Source organism: Leptonotus elevatus, chromosome 11, assembly GCF_054856555.1.
Source record: "Leptonotus elevatus isolate MCC_2025b chromosome 11, RoL_Lele_1.0, whole genome shotgun sequence".
In the NCBI taxonomy this organism is placed as follows: domain Eukaryota; kingdom Metazoa; phylum Chordata; class Actinopteri; order Syngnathiformes; family Syngnathidae; genus Leptonotus; species Leptonotus elevatus.
The window spans coordinates 4,763,353-4,783,588 of NC_141249.1; the positions used below are offsets into that span (position 1 = coordinate 4,763,353).

The 20,236-nt window shown below is 38.3% G+C and overlaps 1 protein-coding gene across 5 annotated transcripts in view; it reads left to right on the top strand.

Annotated features, from left to right (window-relative positions):
• Positions 1-20,236, top strand: part of lrp8 (low density lipoprotein receptor-related protein 8, apolipoprotein e receptor) — a 182,301-nt gene that overhangs the window by 135,195 nt on the left and 26,870 nt on the right. For all 5 annotated transcript variants that reach the window (XM_086088462.1, XM_086088466.1, XM_086088463.1 and 2 more), the window contains exons 8-11: positions 3,934-4,053; positions 5,153-5,278; positions 13,941-14,112; positions 18,944-19,168. In XM_086088462.1, coding sequence (XP_085944588.1) covers positions 3,934-4,053; positions 5,153-5,278; positions 13,941-14,112; positions 18,944-19,168 — 643 coding nt within the window. The remainder of the gene's footprint in view (positions 1-3,933; positions 4,054-5,152; positions 5,279-13,940; positions 14,113-18,943; positions 19,169-20,236) is intronic.

Below are 20,236 nucleotides of genomic sequence, written 5' to 3' on the forward strand. Positions count from 1 at the left end.
TAACTAATTTATTTCACAGAAAGTGGTCTCTGTTAAGAAGACATTTGTATTTATTTAAAAAAAAATACACTTAAGTACTCACTGTGAAGAAGACACCAGTTTTAATATTTTGTTTTAGTGATGGTACAAAAATAAACTATTTTCTCATTGAAAAAACATCCATTTATGTCTTGAGTAATTTTATCGTAGATTATCGTGGATTTATTACCTGACTAAAATATCGATAATAACGCGGTATTGTCATATTGTGAGATAATCGTTATCGTGAGCCTCGTATTGTGAGGTACCCAGAGCTTCCCACCCCTAATCGTTATCAATCCCAGACTTAAATCAGCACACTCCTCGCTCAGTTCATTTTGATTAATGTCCGCGTATAAGTTGCAGCTAGTACCAATCATTTGGAATTTGTAAATCGGTTCCCGGACGCTACCAACAGGCCCCACCCAAACAATCGAGCAGCCAAGTCGAGCGCATGCTCGTTCACCAGTAGCGTATTCGCTGACCTTGGATCAGCTTTCACACATGTTGTGGCTTCTAGAAGAGTAGATCGGCTTGAATTCTGCCTATTGCGTCCACAGCAAAGTTTATTTGATTCTGGTCAGCTCAGCCACCGGCCCACCACTGTTGCCAGCATCCAGATAATGCTTAGATCTTGACACTTCTTAGCGCTCACCAAGGCCACCCCCAAGCTGAGTAGGCCCCGCCAGCTCCATCCCGTAACCATGTTTACCAACCCATTGTAAATATTTACAGCAGATAAATTGCAGCCACAATACAACCTTATCACAACAGCATTGCATGTTGCATCAAATGTCCAAACAGAAATAGAGTCAGACAATGTTTACATTCTTACAGGAACAGCAATACATGTTATCAATGCAGGTGTATAAACAAAAATTAACCTTGGCAGTGTCAGCAAGTAAGCATATGCTATATTCACATTATTAAAATCCTAGCAGCTCCAGTTTTGGGTTAATTAGTAATATGTTACAATAATTTCATTTGGGTAAGACATAAGCCACAATTTAATGATGTGAGTTACTGATTACAGTTATTGTCTCTGAAACTCCGCCAATTCTTCCACTCTTTTCACGATCCGTATTTTCTTCTCAAAAGATGAGTCTTCTTTAGTTTGAATGAAGATCTGACAGTCCATGTGTTCTTGATAAGTCAATTTTTTCTCAATTGTCGCGCCCTTCTGGCAATGTCAGCATTTCGTTTTATGAGATTTCAATTTACCTTTAAGCTTGTAGCTATCTCTCAAAAGAGCAATGTTTTTCTTCCTGTCAACAAACCTGATCAGAACTGCCGGTGGTCGTGTCCCCCCCAGTTGGAAGCAAAAAGCACATCTGGATGTGCGCTGCATCCACAATTAATCCCAAATCTCTGAGTTGAGTTGTCACTTGCTGTTCGACAGTCTCGTTCGCTGAAGCTTGGTCAGAATCAACTGCACTTGTGCTGGCCGCAGCTCTCGCCCGAGGGCCACCGCACGGTTTAATCTGGATACCTGTAACTATCACATCGTTGATTCGAAGATTCTGTTCCAAATCATCCACTTTTTGTTCCAAGGTGACAATGCGTCGATCTTTTTCTTGTGTCTCTTTCTCTAACTGCAAAATTTCCTGCAGAAGTGGCTTAATGCCTTTTTTCATTTCAAGTATTTCGGTCACCATTTCTTTGAGTTTTGCAAGAGAAGATCTCCTCAGTCTCGTCAGCTATTTTTCTACCAGGCATATTGCAACAATGTAGTTAAAAATCCCAATGTCAAAATAGTTAGAAGTGACGAGTGAGTGCTGGAGCGAGTACAGATGCGTCCTTCCTCGACAGATGCGTCCTTGATTGATGACTTGGAACCGAAAGACTTGGACTTGGCTTTGATTTTTGGGCCACAGACTTGCAACTTGACTTGGACTTGACCTCAGAGACTTGTGTCCATTTCTGTTTACATTTTGACATGCAATATAACAAGAAGGTCTCAAAGTAACATAATGTACACGTAATATTCTTGCTTGTTTTCAATATATCTTTTAAAAAATATATTTTTTTATGTTCTTTTTTCCTCGACAAAAAAAAACACATAAAAAAGACAAATAATCTAATCAACAGTCTTTACCAAAGACTATCTAGCCAAGAGAAATACAATTCATCACAACACAAAAAACAAACGTCATAAACATAACAAACAAACCCCGAGAAACCAAAACAAAACAAAAAACTAACAAAAATACAATCTGACAGACAAGCTAAACCAAGGTCTATGTAAACAAAACAAATATAATTCTCTCACAACACACAAAAAAACAGACATCACAGACATGACCAAAACAACTCAAAACATACTTGTTAGAAACATACATATTCACATAACCTATAAATATATACACGTACACATATCCTACTCCAAAGTCAGACGTATACACACAAACACAGTATATTCCTGGTGCTACTTTCAACATACAGTCGTGTGTGAAAGAAAGAAAGAGAAAAAAACAACAAACATTCAGAAGACCAAAAAAAGTAAATAATATATCTAATACATGAATTTAACTCAATAATACTAAAAGCATTGGGCTCATTACAGGGCCTCAAATATTTGCTACCAAACTAAACCAAACTGTTTTTGTTTAATGTTTTTAATATATCTCAACATAATGCTGTACTGTAATATCCTAGAAAATTCTAGAAAATTAAAATCTCTCCAAATCTTAATTTTCTCATTTCTATTTCTGTTGGTGCAGTCTCTCCCAGCCCAAGTGTTTCTCTGTGGTACCTGTAGCCTTGAAGCTTAAATCTTTAATGTAAACCGTTAATGAAGCGCCAGCTTTAGCTTTCTGAAGTGATCTCTCCACACTCCCCGGGGGCAGAAAGACAAGGGGATAAATGCCGACTTTAAAGCAGATACAATAGAGAAAGGGCATGCAGAGGAGGAAAGTGGGAAGAATTAAATGGGAGGATGAAGAGGAGCACATGGAGAGAGGAGAATGTGCTAAATTTGTGGGCGGGTACTTAATGCATGTATCTCAATTTCATTTTGAAAGAGTTATTGGATTATGGTGCGGATCAGGAACCTGAACAGTGAACACATAAATAGAATAGGCAAGACACACCCACTTCCTTGAAAGACAGAAAGTGGGTCTGGAAAGGCTGCCCTTGACCGCTGTTCGGCCCGGTTCAAAACGAACCGTGCAATCAAATTGGTTGATTTGCTCTGATGTATTCTTCGTGGGCAACATTAGTTTTCGGCGGCGGAAGTCCATTCAAAATGGCGCATGGGAGAGACAATAGTGTGTTTCCTTTAACATTAAACTCAGTTTTAAATGATCAGAAACACATCGCCATTAAAAACAAGATCACTGACTTATATATGAATGACTAAGAATGACGCTTACTCGTCGTCACGAGAAGTGAAGCTACTGCCAGCCATTTTATTTTGCCACTCACCAACGCCACATAATTTGAATACATTGATTTCTCCACGGAGTTTTTGCATTATTTTCTATATTTGTGATGCAAATGCCACCAATAAGGCTGGGAGAAGCGCTACATGCACATTTCATCAGTAAGAATGTGATTACACAATGCCGATTTTTGACTACATTAAATCATACATCAAAATACATAGGAAGTCCCAAAACTTCCCCTCTTCACTGATCGGTTCTAAATGTCTGTTAGGTTTGGTTTGCAGCGCCTCAGAAATGTGCTTGACGGTGACTGTGTCCAGACTCACTCGCTGGTGCAGCGATGAGTCTGGTTACCCCAAGTTTGTTCTTTTGAGTAAAAATGTTTTTGTTCTCCAAAACAATGTCAGACGATCTACAAGTATACACACAAATGCAAGTGACAAACACACACAAGCACATTGTGAGTCGGATGTCTGTTGTTTTATTCATCATTCTTTTATCTGACAAACTCCTTTGACTATTATCTGTGCAGGCCTGAATGAGTGCTCGGACAACAATGGTGGCTGCTCGCATATCTGCAGGGACCAGAAGATCGGTTTTACGTGTGACTGCCCCTCTGGGTTCAAGCTTCTGGACAAAAAGACTTGTGGCGGTAAAGAAACAAAAACAATTCACTAGCTTTTTTCACAATCTTCCACATTCATGTTACTTGCTTATTTTAACAGATCATACAGGATTTTACATGAACTATTAGAATAATACTGTTAACTAACGATGACATCCAATACAATAGCCAGTTGAACAAACTACATTAATAGCAGTCCATGAAATTGCTATAGATAATGAAAGGTGAATACAACTTTTGCAATGTTGGTTGTAAAAGGATGATTACATTTGTGATTTCAATATGTACCTAATTATTCAGTTGTTCATTTATTAATTTAACAGTACCATTTCAATTGCAATTCAGTTCACGTCACGTCACTGAACCTTGAAAACAGATTTTCTTTTCTGTTCCTAGTATTGCTCGTCCTTTTCTATGCATTGTCAGTAATATAGCTTATTGAAACTGTTGACAGAGCTTTTTAAAGCTGAATGTCAAGCACAACCATCGTACAGTATTTTAGCACATTTCATGTTTGTCTCAATGGCCATGGCAGCCTTTGAGAATTTTTTGGATGGACTGCTTTTTATATAACACTTTATCTACACCACAAGGGTGCCCAAAGCGCTTTACAATGCCTTACATTCACCCATTCACACACATTAATACACTAGTGGTCGGCTGTTGCCATGCAGGGCGCTGCCAGATCCACTAGGAGCAAATCAGGTTTCAGTGTCTTGCTCAAGGACACTTCAACATAGTCACAAGGGCTGATTATCGAACCCACAATTTCATAGAGATGACCACTCTACCACTGAGCCATGCCGCCCCTTTTACAAATAATACTGTATTTGCACATTTTATTCCAAACAAAAATGCACTTACTGTAATTATTATTATTATGGTGGCAAATTTAAAGAGAAAATCATTGGGTTACCCTTTTGAACAATATATATATATATATATATATATATATATATATATATATATATATATATATATATACAGAGAGAGAGAGAGAGAGAGAGAGAGAGAGGGTGTATACTGACATGACATGACCATTGCCACTTCATTGCTTGTCAGTGAAGATTTAAAAAGCATACTCAAAGGTATTAATTTCACCCTGTACCTTTTTTTCTGTCTGCAGACATAGATGAATGTGAGAACCCAGATGCCTGCAGTCAGATCTGCATAAACTACAAAGGGGATTACAAGTGTGAATGCTATGAAGGTTTCGAAATGGATCCTGCCTCCAAGACCTGCAAAGCTGTGGGTCAGTCATTCATCACACATATTGAACAGAAGTTCATAAGCAGAATACACAGATGAATGGTCACACGCAAACTTGACTACTGCTTGCTTATATCCTTCGCTGTTATCTCTCTGTGGGATTCCCTGGAAAGAGAGGCTTGCTTTGTATGCAGGTCCTCTTCAGCAGTCTGTGCAAATATAACTATTTGCCGTTTTTTTGCTCTCTTTACAAATGAAAGGTTTTCAGCCAGCTGCCATGCTCTTCCTGGAGTGTGAAGCGTAGGATGTTGTTGGAGGTCAATGCCTGTTTGCTAAAGGGTACAGGCAGGGTTTGTCACCTCTATTGGCCTGGGTAAACACTCCTTGCACACTGTAATTAAAGAGGAGTATGAATCCCGAAGTAACGATGACATTGTTGCCTGCTTACTGCGGTTAAGACAGACTGAGCTTTTTTTTTCCAACCCCACATTTGCAACAAAAGAAAATGAGTAAATAAAGAGAGAATTAATGTTTTTCACACAGTACATGCATTAATGACAGAATCAGGCGTACTCAGGACAGTGTTGCACCAAGTACTGGTATAGTAATTTTAGGGGACAAAAATAACACAATACCACAAAAAACATTTTGGGACTTGGGATTTTTTTTTAAATACAACAAATACATGCCAACTCTGTGTCAACAGTCACACAGAAGGCAGACGCCCGTCTGTGACTTCCATCCGGCTAAATTCTCCCCATATACGGTACCGTAAATAAACATGGATGTGAACTTTGCCATGATAACAGCCATCTAACTTAACTAGCACTATCTGCTTTTTATGACAGAAAGTGTGTGCACATTTAGAGCCAGCTTCCTCGTTCGCTCCATTTACTGAAGTGCTGCCCTGAACCCATTTGGTACATTTTAGCAACCTAGACTGCGCACTAACTAACTGTTTCATCCAGTGGCACATGTGGAATTATAAATACTGTCAGGTGCTGTTTTAAAACAAAATACATAGCCTGTCGAACGATCAAGCGATTGCTAAATTAAAACATACGACATATTAATGTGTGTGAAAAGCGAAAGCAGACATTTTTTTTTAGCACTTGTGCCATGTACGGTAATAGGCAAACACTTGTAATTGAATATACGGTACAGGCCAAAAGTTTAGACACTCATTCATTGTGTTAATTGCTTTATCCTCATTACTATTTACATTGTAGATTCTCACTGTATGCATCAAAACTAAGAATGAACACCTGTGGAGTTATGTACTTAAAAAAAGGTGAAATATTCCACTTTCTTCAAAATAGCCACCCTTGGCTCTGAACAGCCGAGCAATTTCTCTGTCAAACATGCTAGGTACCCCCTCGTCATTATCGGAGTCAGTCTCGTTGCCGTGCGGTTGTTTAACAATGACGCCGGCTTTTGTGAAAGCTCGAACAACAGTGCCAGCAGACTTGTTCGCCCAGGCGTCCGCAATCCATTCACATACTGTTGCACCCGACGCTGCCTCCAAGTTTGGTGAAAGTGTATTTGCCATCTCTTGTCCAGCGCACCAACGCTGCTCGGAACTTCAATTTGAACGACCGGTTTACGCCAATGTCCAGCGGTTGGAGACTTGGAGTTCCTTCGTTAATCCTCCCGGAATGATGACAAACTCCGAGTTCATTGTCTTGCTTCCTCCACCGATGTAGAATTCTCTAGCGTCTCCACGTACAACCGCATAACTGATAGTTTGCAAAATAAAATAAAATAAATAAAAATAATTATTTGTTGATGCCATTTTCCGGATTCCTTGGCCAAACCAATGTTGTTTTACACTGCGCAAATACCTGCAGTATTTTGTTATCCGTTCCTGCTTGGTCTCGCGGCCGGAGTATGGGTCGTCTCCTTGTAAAGTGCCCGCCGCACGTCGCCAAAAAGGTGGGGTCCAAACAAGGTAGACGAAATGAACTGCAGGAGACACAGTCCTTATGTTTTAAGTTTTTGTTCATGGTATCGCTTAAGTGCCAGTATCAATGAATTTTATGCAGGTATATTATCAAATTAAAATTTTGGTATCGTGACAAGAATAATTCAGGAGGTATCTACAGTATGTGGGTTCAAAACGTTCTTCTGCTCCTAATTGCTTTGACATTGTTGTGTCTGAGGTCATTGTTGTTGAGCATGTGATTTATATTAATGGAGCCCGGTACTCAACAATGGTGCCTGTACACTGACTAACCTCTTCATGAATAGTGCAGCCCTGCTGGCCTTGGTAGGCTTTTTGTTGGTAAACATCTATTTTGCTTTTGAGCTCCACATAGACATCCACATTCTGGCAGTGTTTGCAATGACCTCGTAGTCTTATTCTGGGATTGGATTATTTAACTAGTTTAGTTGGCAAATTCACCTTTGTGCGAAGAGAAAACAATTGTGTGTGCACCGATTAAGATGGCCATGGGTCAAAAGTCATTACTGAATGAAGTGATGTGGTAATGAAAAAGCTTAACACCAAAAGCATTCTCTCGCTCTTGGTTAAGAGTTATACAAACAACATTGATTGCCAAATATCTGAGAAATGTAGTGTGAGGCACAATAACGGTCCCTATAAGACTGACTTTTGATATTGGAGAGAAATTACATGGAAAGATGCCTTGCTCTTGAAAATTTTCCTATTTATTAATGGCAGTCCATGATCCAGGTGCAAAACACAGCTAGAAGCAAATAATTTCAGTTTGTTACCACAGGTTAATAGGATGAATACTGATGAACGGAGGGATCAGTGGGCAAATTTCCGGACCCAAGAATTGGTTGGTGACACTTTGTTAGTCCGTAGGACAATCAGCCGAATCATTAATCACTTGATTGTGACCCTCCCAGGTTCACCCCAGATCAGTGTGCTATTTAAGATGCTATACAGTTGCAAAGAATAATCATGTGAAGCCTTTGGAATTACCTGGAGTTCTGCATATATTGCAGATGTAGTCTGCTTTAACTAACATCACAACTAACTAATTGGACAAATCATTGACACCGCAAGGCGGTGAACCCGAGAACTTATAAATTCTCCTAGAGTTATTCAAAGTCAGGAGTTAGCCAATTAAGCTGCATTTTACTCCGCCCGTTGTAGTGGTAGTGGCAGCACCACTACTACTACAACGGGCAGTATAAAGGTATACGACTGAATGGAATATTAATCAGGGAGTTTCCATTCGACAACTTGTTGCCAGACTGAGGCCTCACTGCAAGGCATCTTTACAACTGTCGTTTTACATTTCAGGATACCAGTGAAACCATTCATGGTTGGGGTGTGCCTCCAACTTGGAGCTTAAATACTTTATGTGTGGGTTTGCCACACCATCTTAAAGAGACAGAGTGTAGAACTTTTTGATTTTCCAATGTTCATTCATTTTAAAAACCCACTTTTAAAAACCTGTTATATCACATCAACATACGTTTATTTTATATAATCGTAATTCTAGTGAGGCTGACATGTTTCACCGCCTGCTATGGATACCGAAAGAAAAATAACTGAGAAATGTAGCAATTGGATGTAAGCTTGCCAAGTGTGACAACGTAGTGCGCTTGCTTCAAAATACAGTGGAACCTCGGAGTTTGAACTCCTCGGAACTCGTACAATTCTTCAACCAAAAAATTTGAGTAAAAAAATGCCTCGGAATTTGAACAAATTTTCGGAGTTCGAACACCCAAGCAAAGCAAGCTAAGCTAAGCTAACATACCTTGAAAACGCGTAAACGAGTGAAGCCGAGCGAAGCCGAGTGAAGCCGAGCGAAGCCGAGTAATGCCGAATGCTCACGTTGCAGTAGTTGAGACGATGCACTGCTCATTTCCAGTCAGATCGTGAATACTCCCGGAAGTGCTCCATACTCGCGAGTGCTTTTTGATTTTTCCACGACAATTTTCTTCGCCATGGGCCTAAAGAAAGACAACAATGCCAGTGGCAGCAAAGAAAAACATACAGTGCTACGAACCACAGTGGAATTAGGAAGGAGATTATCGTGCAGTTGTAACTACTGTCACTACTTCTGTAAATACTGGCACGAGGACCCCCTTTAGCTGTTCAACAACGCATGCAAGGACAGCTTAGTAGTCTAACAATATGCCATCACATTACAACAGGTAAGGTAAGGTATTTTTATTGTTTAAATACTGTACTGTACTGTAAATGTAAAAAACTTAAATATTAATTAAAAATAGGAATTTTCTGTTTTTGGAGCTTGGGAACGGATTAATTGCATTTACATTATTTCCTATAGGAAAAAAAATTTCTGAGGTTCAACAATTCGGACTTTGAACACTTCGCAGGAACGAATTATGTTCCAACTCCGAGGTACCACTGTACATGTAATTTGATCATCAAGATCAACCGATATCAATTCATTCCCTGAGAATTAAATGACCTGGATGAATAAGAATTCACAAACATCTCTAACTGCCTTGGTGTTCACCAGTCCAAGTTAAAACAGTTTGTCTATAAAAGGAGAAAGCAGTGTTGCTCATCTCCCTGGAAGTGGCTGTCCTGTAAAGATGACAACAAGAGCGCAATGTTTATTTAAGTGTTAGTTTGTCATAGATCTGAGGACCCACATATGATAACAGTGAGATGTCCCTGCTCACAAGGCAACAGACATCAGACACAGCAAATAAGATGCAAACTAGGAATATGAATATTAACAGCTTGATTAGTTGTTCATGCATTTTATTCATCAAGAAATAAAGGAAATTGACAGTAAAATGCACTTTTAGAAAATAAAAAAATCATTGTAGGTCTGTGTTTTGTGGTGATGGAGGAATTCATGCCCATTGACTGTATGTACGTTGTACAGTTTTACAGTAGTTTAAATGGAAGAATATGTCTTCACTTTTAACAGTCTATCAAAAAACTATACAGCTGGAATTTCTTCTTCTTCTCTTTGTTGTGAGTATAGATGCATTTCATTGCACAAATGACTGGAAACTTCCAAGAAGCAAAAAAGCTTTGAGTTAGGACTCCTGGTTCCAAATGAACGTAATCATCATCAGCATTTTGCTTGAGCTAATGAGGCTGTTGCGATAGTCCTTAAAACTAATACCACTTTTTCAATTATGTATAGCGCATGACATGCTCATTAAAGGGCAGCATGCCAGACTCTGTAGATGAGTTTTAGTACTGTTAAGCTGTTACACAGGCAAATCTAATCAAAAGTAATGTCTCTGTGGCAAAGTTACCCCGTTGAGGTGTGTGTGGGTTTTTTTCAGATGAATTTATCTATAAGAAGCAGATAAAGTACGTAACAGTAGACTGGTGGTTAGCACATCTCCCTCATAGTCGAGAGCCTGAGGTTCTCAATTTGATCAGATCAAACTAACTTTGGTCCTAATTCAAGTGTAATGGCTAACTTTACAATTAAACTTAATATGGTTTAATTTGCACAGTGTACACGGGCTGTAAATAAAGCCCTACATCCATTTTTGTTTTTTGTACACGAACCACTTTCTGTAAAGAATGACAGGATTTCATTTTTGACACAAGCAGGGCATGCTGTCAAAATAATGCACGGGAAGTTTAAAAACTCAGCATATATCAGTTTTTTTTTCTCTCCCATGTGCCTTGTTTTCACTCTCATCTTTTGAAAGCTCCAGGCAGATGCCAAGAGCAATTATATATATACATATATATATATATATATATATATATATATATATATATATATATATATATATAGTAGGGGTGTCAAATGCCTAGTACTTGGCGATTCGATTCGTATCACGATTCATATGTCACGATTCGATTCAATACCGATTAATCCCGATACGAATCTATAAATTGATTATTGCAAAAAAAAAATACTAATCAGTAAACTTGTACATGTCCACTGTAAGATTTGTATGAAAATGTATTTATTTATCTGAAAATTCAGGCTTATAACTGAGCCACTGCATTTAACAAACAGGTTGCAGTCTGTTTCATGTCTGAACAGCACTGAAATAAAATATTAAGGCTTAATGTTCCATTAATATAACATTCTTCCATATTTAATGTGTGAATCCTAACCCTAATTAAGACGTTTTGTTGAATATTCTCATAAAAAATTGATGTTTAAAAATCGATTCGGCCGCATATCGAATCGATTCGAGAATTGCGCTCTGTAATATCGCGATATATTGCCGAATCGATTTTTCTAGCACCCCTAATATATAGTATTTTAATCCCAATTTACGCTGTTCATTCAGGGCAGCTCCATATCCTCACTTAATTTCACCAACCTTGACCCTCCACGCGGCGTCCGCATTGCCGACACCGCGCACCTTGAAAGCTGGCTTCCAGTGAACGGGGGCTCATCTGGGGGTTCGCTGCGGCAAGCCCGAATAGGTGCTCTGATCCCGATACACGCTTCTCTCTGAGTTCTGCCCACGGCTCCACTCCAAGTGGCCTCGAGATGAGAATTCATTTCATAATTTAATTATTTTTCATGTACAATTAATACCTTTAAAAACACGGTTTTCCACTTGCTGTTGACTGAAGATGACATCACACATGCTCAGAAAATAGGTTCGGACCAATCATGGCTCAGTTTGCTGACCAAACCCAGAAAACAGGTGAGCCGTGATTGGTCGTTAAATTAATTACAGACAAAATATGGTCTTTTGCTGCTGAAAATGGCTCAATGAGTCAAGTATCCCTTTAACTTAGACGTTAGATGAGTTTATAAAATGTAAATATTCATAAGATTGCAATATTTTCTCCAATGGCGGTCATCCGCTTTTTCATGTCAGCCAGTTCTAAATGTGTCATTGCAACCTAGAGAGAAAAACACATTGGCTTGCATACTCTCAAACATTATTAACAATCCAATATGAATCTAAATTGTTATGAATCCTCCAATACTACTGGAATTTGACACATTATCAGTGACATAATGACACAGTTAGTCTTTCTCATTTCCTTTTTTTTCAACTCTATTTTACTACTAGGGATGGGAAAGTACCAATATCAGGTATCGGCATTGGGCCAATACCACACCTTATTTCAAGGTATCATACTTGTGACGGCAGCCGCCATCTTACGATCATTCAATCAGGAACAATAAATTTAAATTCAGAAGAATAGAAATGTTCTATTAATTGTATGCAACTTTAAGGACAAATGCTATATTGGGGTAGATAGGGCTTTCTTTTAAAAGTATCTGTCATTGTTTTTTGGGGGAAATTGTATGGATGAAAACTACAAGTGGTGTTGGTACTTGGTATCGGTGACTACTCAAGAGTTGTACTTGTACTGGTACCAGTCTGAAAAAAAGTCACCAAAAGACGTAGTACACATTTTAAGGAGACAGATTTATTGTAAGTTATCTTTTCAATACATTACTAAATGCATGCTGCATTTGAGTTGAATCCTCCCTCACAAAAGAACAGTATTGACGCCTGAATGTTTGACTGCATGTGTTGGGAACTTGGGAGTGTCATTGACATCTAATGTAGCACACACTTTTCTATTGATATTCAGGACCCGTTGAACATGTATTGTATTGAAGAGTAGCACGTACTCTCACCAGCTGAATCACTAGGTGCACTTACACAATCTAATAAAAGCTGGGTTTCGAGTCTTGACCTTGCACATTGCATGGAAATTATTTCATGGCTTGAATCCTGCTGAGCTTTACGCTGCTGACCAAAATCCCCCAGGTAACTAATGTGCTCGTGACCAACACATGATGCATGAACCAGAGGAGAGCAACTCAGGAGCCCATTTTTTACACACTAAAAATAGAACACGATTATGTTATTTTGGCCTTTATGTCCTAACTCAATGTATTTCATTACATTAATTATATGTCACTCACTCAATATATATTTCATAATGCCTGTGCTTTAACCATGGTTATATATATATATATATATATATATATTAATGTTTTTTTTTGTTGTTTTTTTGCTAAAGCACACTGTAATTGCATGAATAATTAAGTGTGTGGCTTTTGGTGGAGCCAAAAGCCTCAAGAAAAAAAACCTTTAAAAGTTGATTAAGATTATTTATTAATAGTCACAACATTAAATTTACATGCTGTATGTTCAATGTCTAAATATAGCAACAAAACAAGCTAGTACAAGTTACAAGAAATAATTTTGAAAACAAAGAATGTTACTTCAAGACTGCTTCCTTCTCCTCTTTTAAGTAACTAAAGATGTTTTATTTGCTACAATTAATATTTTATGATCAAGGTCTGTAACGAAGGCATCAGCATAAAATCAATGAAATTGAAACAAAACTGAGCATTGCTCATAGCAATGCTTATTTCATCCATCCTCTTAACCGCTTGTCCTCATAAGGGTCGCGGGGGGCGCTGGAGCCTATCCCAGCTGGCTTCGGGCAGTAGGCGGGGTACACCCTGAACTGGTTGCCAGCCAATCGCAGGCTTATTTCTTGAAATCAATTTATTGTCTGAATAATTTTTTCACATGAAAATCATACATATATGTGCATGATTTTCAGTGAAAAAAAAAAAACTTTTGTTCCTACTTGTGGTCATGTTGATTAATTTATCATGTGTCTCTATGAATCACTACTAATAATACTTTTAGTACTATACAATAATGTCTTAAATTTTGCTTTATATTGCTACCACATGTCTCCTTTTCTTTCATTATGTCATTAATTGCAACTGTAATACAAAGTAAATTACTGTCTGTTCATACTCTTTGTATTTTGTCAGGAAAGAGTCCCTACTTGATGTTCACCAACCGGCATGAGATCCGTCGTATTGATCTGCTGAAAAGTGAATACACTCAAGTAGTTCCGACACTGAAGAATGCTGTGGCACTAGATGTTGATGTGGCCACCAATAAGATGTTCTGGAGTGATTTATATCATCACAAAATATACAGGTATACAAACTCACTCATGCGATCTCATCATGCTCGTACATCACATACATTCAGGTGCTCAACAGTCCTGGGGCTCTGTTGTCGTATTATGCACTTAATAATATGCCATACATTTTCATTGGGAACTTGACTGCTGGCAGGCCAGACTAGTATTTGCACTCTTTTACTATAAAGCCACAAACGTGTAACACGTGCAGAATGTTGTTTGGCATTGTCTTGCTGAAGTGCGCCCGGCGGGGGTTGGGCAACATGACAGGACCCGAAAATGTTGGTTTTATAACCAAGACCAAACAGATCAAACGTGTTGGACACTGGAGTTGTCTCAAGGTTTCATGAGAGACAGAAAACTCACCGAAAATTATGCGCACCTATGGTTCCAGGTTTTAGTTTTACAGCGGTGATGAGTTTGCTACCCCGCCACCAGCTGTTGAAGCTGGAAAATCTCCTCTTTGCCTCTACCACGATCCATGTTGCATGCTAACAGGTGTACTAGCGTTAGCGTGATATCCTTCACACAATGATGCCAGTTTTTAATTCAGTGCCGCCTGAGTGATCAAAAGTCACGGGCATTCAATGTTGGTTTTTCGACCATGCTGCTTATGTGCAAAGATTTCTCAAGATTCTCGGAATCTTTTGATGATATTGGACCAAATAATGATGAAATCATCAAATTACTTACAATTGTATGTTGAGAAATGCTCCTAAAATGTTGGACTATTTGTTTAAGCAGTTGATCACAAACTGGTGAAAGTCGCCCAATCCTTGTTTATGAACAACTGAGCCTTATGGGATGCTCCTTTTCCAACCATTTATGATACGTACCTGTTTCCAATTAACCTGCTCAACTATGGAATGTTCCAAACAGATGTTTTTTTGAGTGTTTTTTGAGCGATTTTGCTACTACCAGATTTTTTGGAACGTTTTGCAGGCATCAAATTCAAAATGAGGCATTTTTTTTTAAGAATGCAATTACCAATATTTTCAGCAGTTTTAAATAGTTTATTCTTTGTAGTGTGTTCAATTGAATAGAGGCTAACATGGATTTGCAAATCAACGTGTTCTGTTTTGATTTGTTTTACACTACGTCCCAACTTCATTGAAAATGGGGTTTGTATTCCAAATGAAAAAAAATTCACTTGGCTCTGTTGCACTATGAAATACACACTGACTCAAACGGATCTTCGTGTTCTAATCTTGGGGGCATGCAAGGGGGTATTACAAGTCAATGTGCCTTCAGCTTTATATCTGCTTTCTCTTTCTCAAGTGCTTCTCTTTGTTTTGTTTTTTACTTTTTGTAAAGTAAGTAAAATAGCGACAATTGTCATAGGCCATAGGGGTCTGTGCCCGCCCACCAAGATGAACGTGCCCCCCCAACCCCTATTTGAGGCATGGAGCTCTAAAAATAAACTTTTTTATTATTATATTTTTCGTAGTAGCTAATTTTGTGTTTTAAAATACTAATAATGAGTTGTTTATCACTAAGACATTGAAAACATTGGAACAAACTAAGTGTGTTGTGTGTTCCATTCTGTTTCGCACTCTTTTGTCCAAGTGTTAGTAAACGCAACACAGGTCTCGCAGTGGAGGAGGTATGTTACGTTCGTGTTGGCTGCTTGTAGCCGTTTTCTCAAGACAAATAAAAGGGTGACATTCCCAAACAATGTTTGCTGGCAGCGTTATTGCAAGACGGCACAACATGAAGAACTAGTGGTGTGTTTTTGTTTGATTGATGGCCATCAAGGCCTTATTGAAAATAATGTTAGATAGGCCTACGCTGGCTATGTTGGCGTGCGAGCATCATGTACATTTTTCAAAGTGAAGCTGCAAGTTTTTTGGTTTGGTATTGTGTACTGTGGCAAGACATGTATAACATGTACGTAGTAAATAAGAAGTTCAGAGGATGCTGGCGCACAAGACCAGCGTACGGCAAGTGAGGAGGGACATACTACAAATTAGAGCTACTTGAAAAAATAATCCACAGGAGCCACATATCGTTTGGGCATCTAAAATAAGGTTGGATTTTGCTTTCCTTTTTTCTTTTTAATTCTGCTGCAGACACCGTTCAAACAGGTGGCCTGTTCGAAGCAATATGTCAGCGCATCCGCCATATTGGATGTGGTAATTGTATCCACCATCAAATCGGCAAATGATTAATAAGATTGAGTTAGAATTGGATAATATAATCAAATGTAATGGTTCCTTATTAATCGAATGAGTTGTGGCTTGATGATGCATCTCCAAGGAGAAAGTGAGCGAGGCATCTTTACAAATAGCTTCACTTTGCCTCATCCAATATGGTTGCGGCATCAACGTACTTATGACAGCATTACCGTCTACTGTATGTGTATGTAATGTAAATGCTGTCTATGATAATACTGGTCACGGCAGTGCTACGTGAATTTATCCAAATATATGAGCCACATTAATGCTGTCTGTAGGGTATTCATAAGAATCCCCCCCCCCTCCCATGCATTTCATGTGCCCCCCTTAAGCCTGGGCTCAGGTCTGCATACAATAATACATCTCCATGTGTTTTGCTTATAAGCCACAGGTACTGTAAATATTGATTCATAATGGCATATGAAAAAAAAAACACTTCAAGTAGTAAGTTGAAAAAAAATGGCTTGGACAATTATGATGTTAGATTCAGTTAAGCATTATTATAAAACACAATACAATGGTGTCTTGAGATATGAGACCATGCTCACACATATAAAACATTACAGCCCACCTAACCCAAATACAAAAACAAATGTTGTAATTATTTTTAGTAATGAAAATAGCAGTGCATAATATCAGACTTTATAACAACTTATATTAATAAAATAGACTAAATAGAATGGAAATAATTATTCATCATATTGCATCATAATTCACTGGGTATAATGCAGTCACGTAGACAAACAAAGAAAGGTTTCAGTCAACTGATGTAAGCGACTTTGCAATCTGCAGTAATATGAATTGGGGGGGTTTCAGAGGATAAAGATGTAAAATGGTCTGCTTACCTGTGTTGTTGAACCTTTTGTGTTAACAAAAATCTGGCCCTTTAAGTGTTATAACACCGCCACATGCAAACATATCATGGTGTTTAGCATAAAGATAGCGGACTTCTAAGCAAAAATCACTGATTGTTTTAAATACACAATGTATAAATCTCTTTGTTTTACAGAAGTGGGATTGGCATTAAACATCTTGAAGCCTTTGTTTTTAAGATTTGTTCACCATGCCAAATTGTGAATTTAGCTTAGTTCACTGGCCGCTATTGTATCTCAAGTTTTTGTTGCAAATCATAGCAAAAAATCAGCAGAAGAAGGCCTGTACCTTCATTTATATAATTGGCCAATATGTGATGTTACGGTGCCTTTCACCTGTACAATCATGAAAACTAGTTAGACTGTAGGCCTACGACAAAGTCAAGTGCATTCGTTCACGTTGCTATCTGTTTGGCGGCCCTAACAGTGTGAATGATGTTTTTCTTATACTGTATGCTTTTCATTTATTTCCGCTCTCATGAGTACTGACTGTCTTCACCCGCGTGTATGCTTGGGTATGTGTACTCACATCTGGGGGATTTTGTCACCTAATGACACTTCAAGGTGGAGCTGTTCGTCCTTCACACACAGACACACACAGACAAATGAAGTATTTTTACTGTACTGTGTTATCTGTGTGCGCATGCACGTGCGTGTTCCTGTGTGCATGCCTATGAATAATGATTGTGATTATTGAGGCAGTAAAATTAGAGGAAGACCATATGGTTCATTTGCGATGCTTAGAGGCCCTTCCCATTACTTTCACCCGGCTTCTCACACATATACGTGCACACATACACGTGCATGGTTCCACACCACACGATGGCACACGCTTAAAATACACAATAGCCAAAATGATGGGTTGCAGCATTGAAAAATAGGGCAAAAGCATGATTACTGTAAGCACGATCTGAATGATATTACTTGAGAATCCAAATCCTAAAAAAAAAGAGCTTTGATAACATTATATAATGTACTTTTTTTTTGGTGCTTATGCATCAGGACACCATTGGAAATTGCTAAAGATACACACTTGTATGTACCCACACTATTCATAAGGGATTGGGATGTGATTGGGATGGGAAATTCCTGTGTAATTCATGCCCACTGTAAATGCAGTGGGGGGAGCGGCTATTTTAACCCCCAAATTGTTGGCAAAAACACAGATAAACCGGCAATAACGTATTCCATTAAAAACAATTCAATTTAATTTACCAGTAGCCATGCATGCATGCATTTTAATTATTGTATTTGCAGGCCCATTGGGGTGTAAATGTTTCATTTGCCAACCTTTAAACAAGGATATCTTGTATTGTCTTGTTTGATAGCTCACACGCGAAGAGGAAAATAACACATGTTGTCTGACGACTTGTCAGGTGTGAAAGGCTAGAGAATAGAAGGCAAAAGTATTAGGCATAGACCAGGTAGAAAGCAAGAAGCAAGATTAAAATAAATTGAAAAGACGCAGAGCGGAGAGTGAAAATAACAGAGGAGGAGTCTGGTTGATTTGTCAGGTGCGGATGGAAGTAGACACATTCATTCTCTCTCTCTGAGCGACTGTTTGGTGGGTAGAATGAGGTTGTGATAGAAGCGTCAGGTTTGCTTGCCCTTGACACTATCTGCAAAGAATACACATTCCCTGTCACCTGTTACCCACATTGAGTTATGCTCTACTGAAAGACCATCTTAACAAATCTAGCCAGTTAAGTTTTAGGGATTTAGTATGTTTTTTCCCCCCCAAGTTAATTACAGTAGCACTTGCTAGAGACTTACCAGCACCTCAATTTCTCTTCCACCAGTGCTTACATCAACAAAGCCAATGACTCTTCGCAGCAGCTCACGCTCATCGAGGCGCTCCATTCCCCCGAGGGCCTGGCTGTTGACTGGGTTCACAAGAACATCTACTGGACCGACTCTGGCAACAAAAGCATCTCAGTGGCCACGGGGGATGGCAGCAAGAGAAAAATGCTCATAGTCACAGAGATGAGCGAACCACGGGCTATCGCAGTTGACCCACACCAAGGGTAAGGAGTGGGAAAATGATGTGGAATAAGTCAGCGAGACAAGACAGAACTGTATTTCACTCTTTATGAGAAGGGCTTATCATTACAGTACCAGGATATCAATTATTAATTTGAAGAAATCATACTAGTTCAGACTACCTGAAAAGTACGACCATTCTCTTCTAATTACCATAATTTACATCCATTGACTATCTCACTAAATTCTTGCAAAAATGTATTTTACTCTTTCCCTACACTACCATGAAATGTATGAAAATAAGTTTTGTTCTTTTAGTGGCGCACACACAGCAACAATCAGTGGGAGGAGCAATCGATTCAGATAAAAGTGATAAAAACAGTGCTTTCGAGTTTCCTGAAAGTTTTATACTTATTCAATCTAAATCTAAATCTAAAGGTAAGGTCCTCATGATATGCAGTAGTGCATCAATGCTGATCAGTATGGAGGACCAAAACTAAAAATAAATAAATGAACATATAAATAAATAAATGACAAAAAGTGGGAAAAAAAGCGATATAAAGAATATAATTATAAATAAATAAATAAAAACAATTAATATAAATGAAAACAAAAACATTAATTTGTATTTATTTATTTTTTTATTTTATTTTGGCAGTTTTGGTCCTCCATAGGTCAGTTGCTGTTTTGCCACTGGGCGACCCCATTTCCACAAAACTGAACATGGCACTGTTTTACTCCATGACTTATCAAGTTTGTGGATATATCGTTAGTTAGTTAGTTAGTTAGTTAGTTAGTTAGTTAGTTAGTTAGTTAGTTAGTTAGTTAGTTAGTTAGTTAGTTAGTTAGTTAGTTAGTTAGTTAGTTAGTTAGTTAGTTAGTTAGTGAAGTGAACAACAATGCAAATATGGATATATTTTGTAAATGGCATGAAAAGCCGTCTTAAAGTGGAAGACAACCTTTAACATTTATTGACAAAAATATGTTTTATGTAGCCCCTCTAGCCTAACCATGATATTCTGATTAATATTACATTTGTGGAATATGAGTTATGAAGCAAAATCCAGCCGTTTTTATCCATCTCAGGGGGCGGCCATTTTGCTACTTGCTAT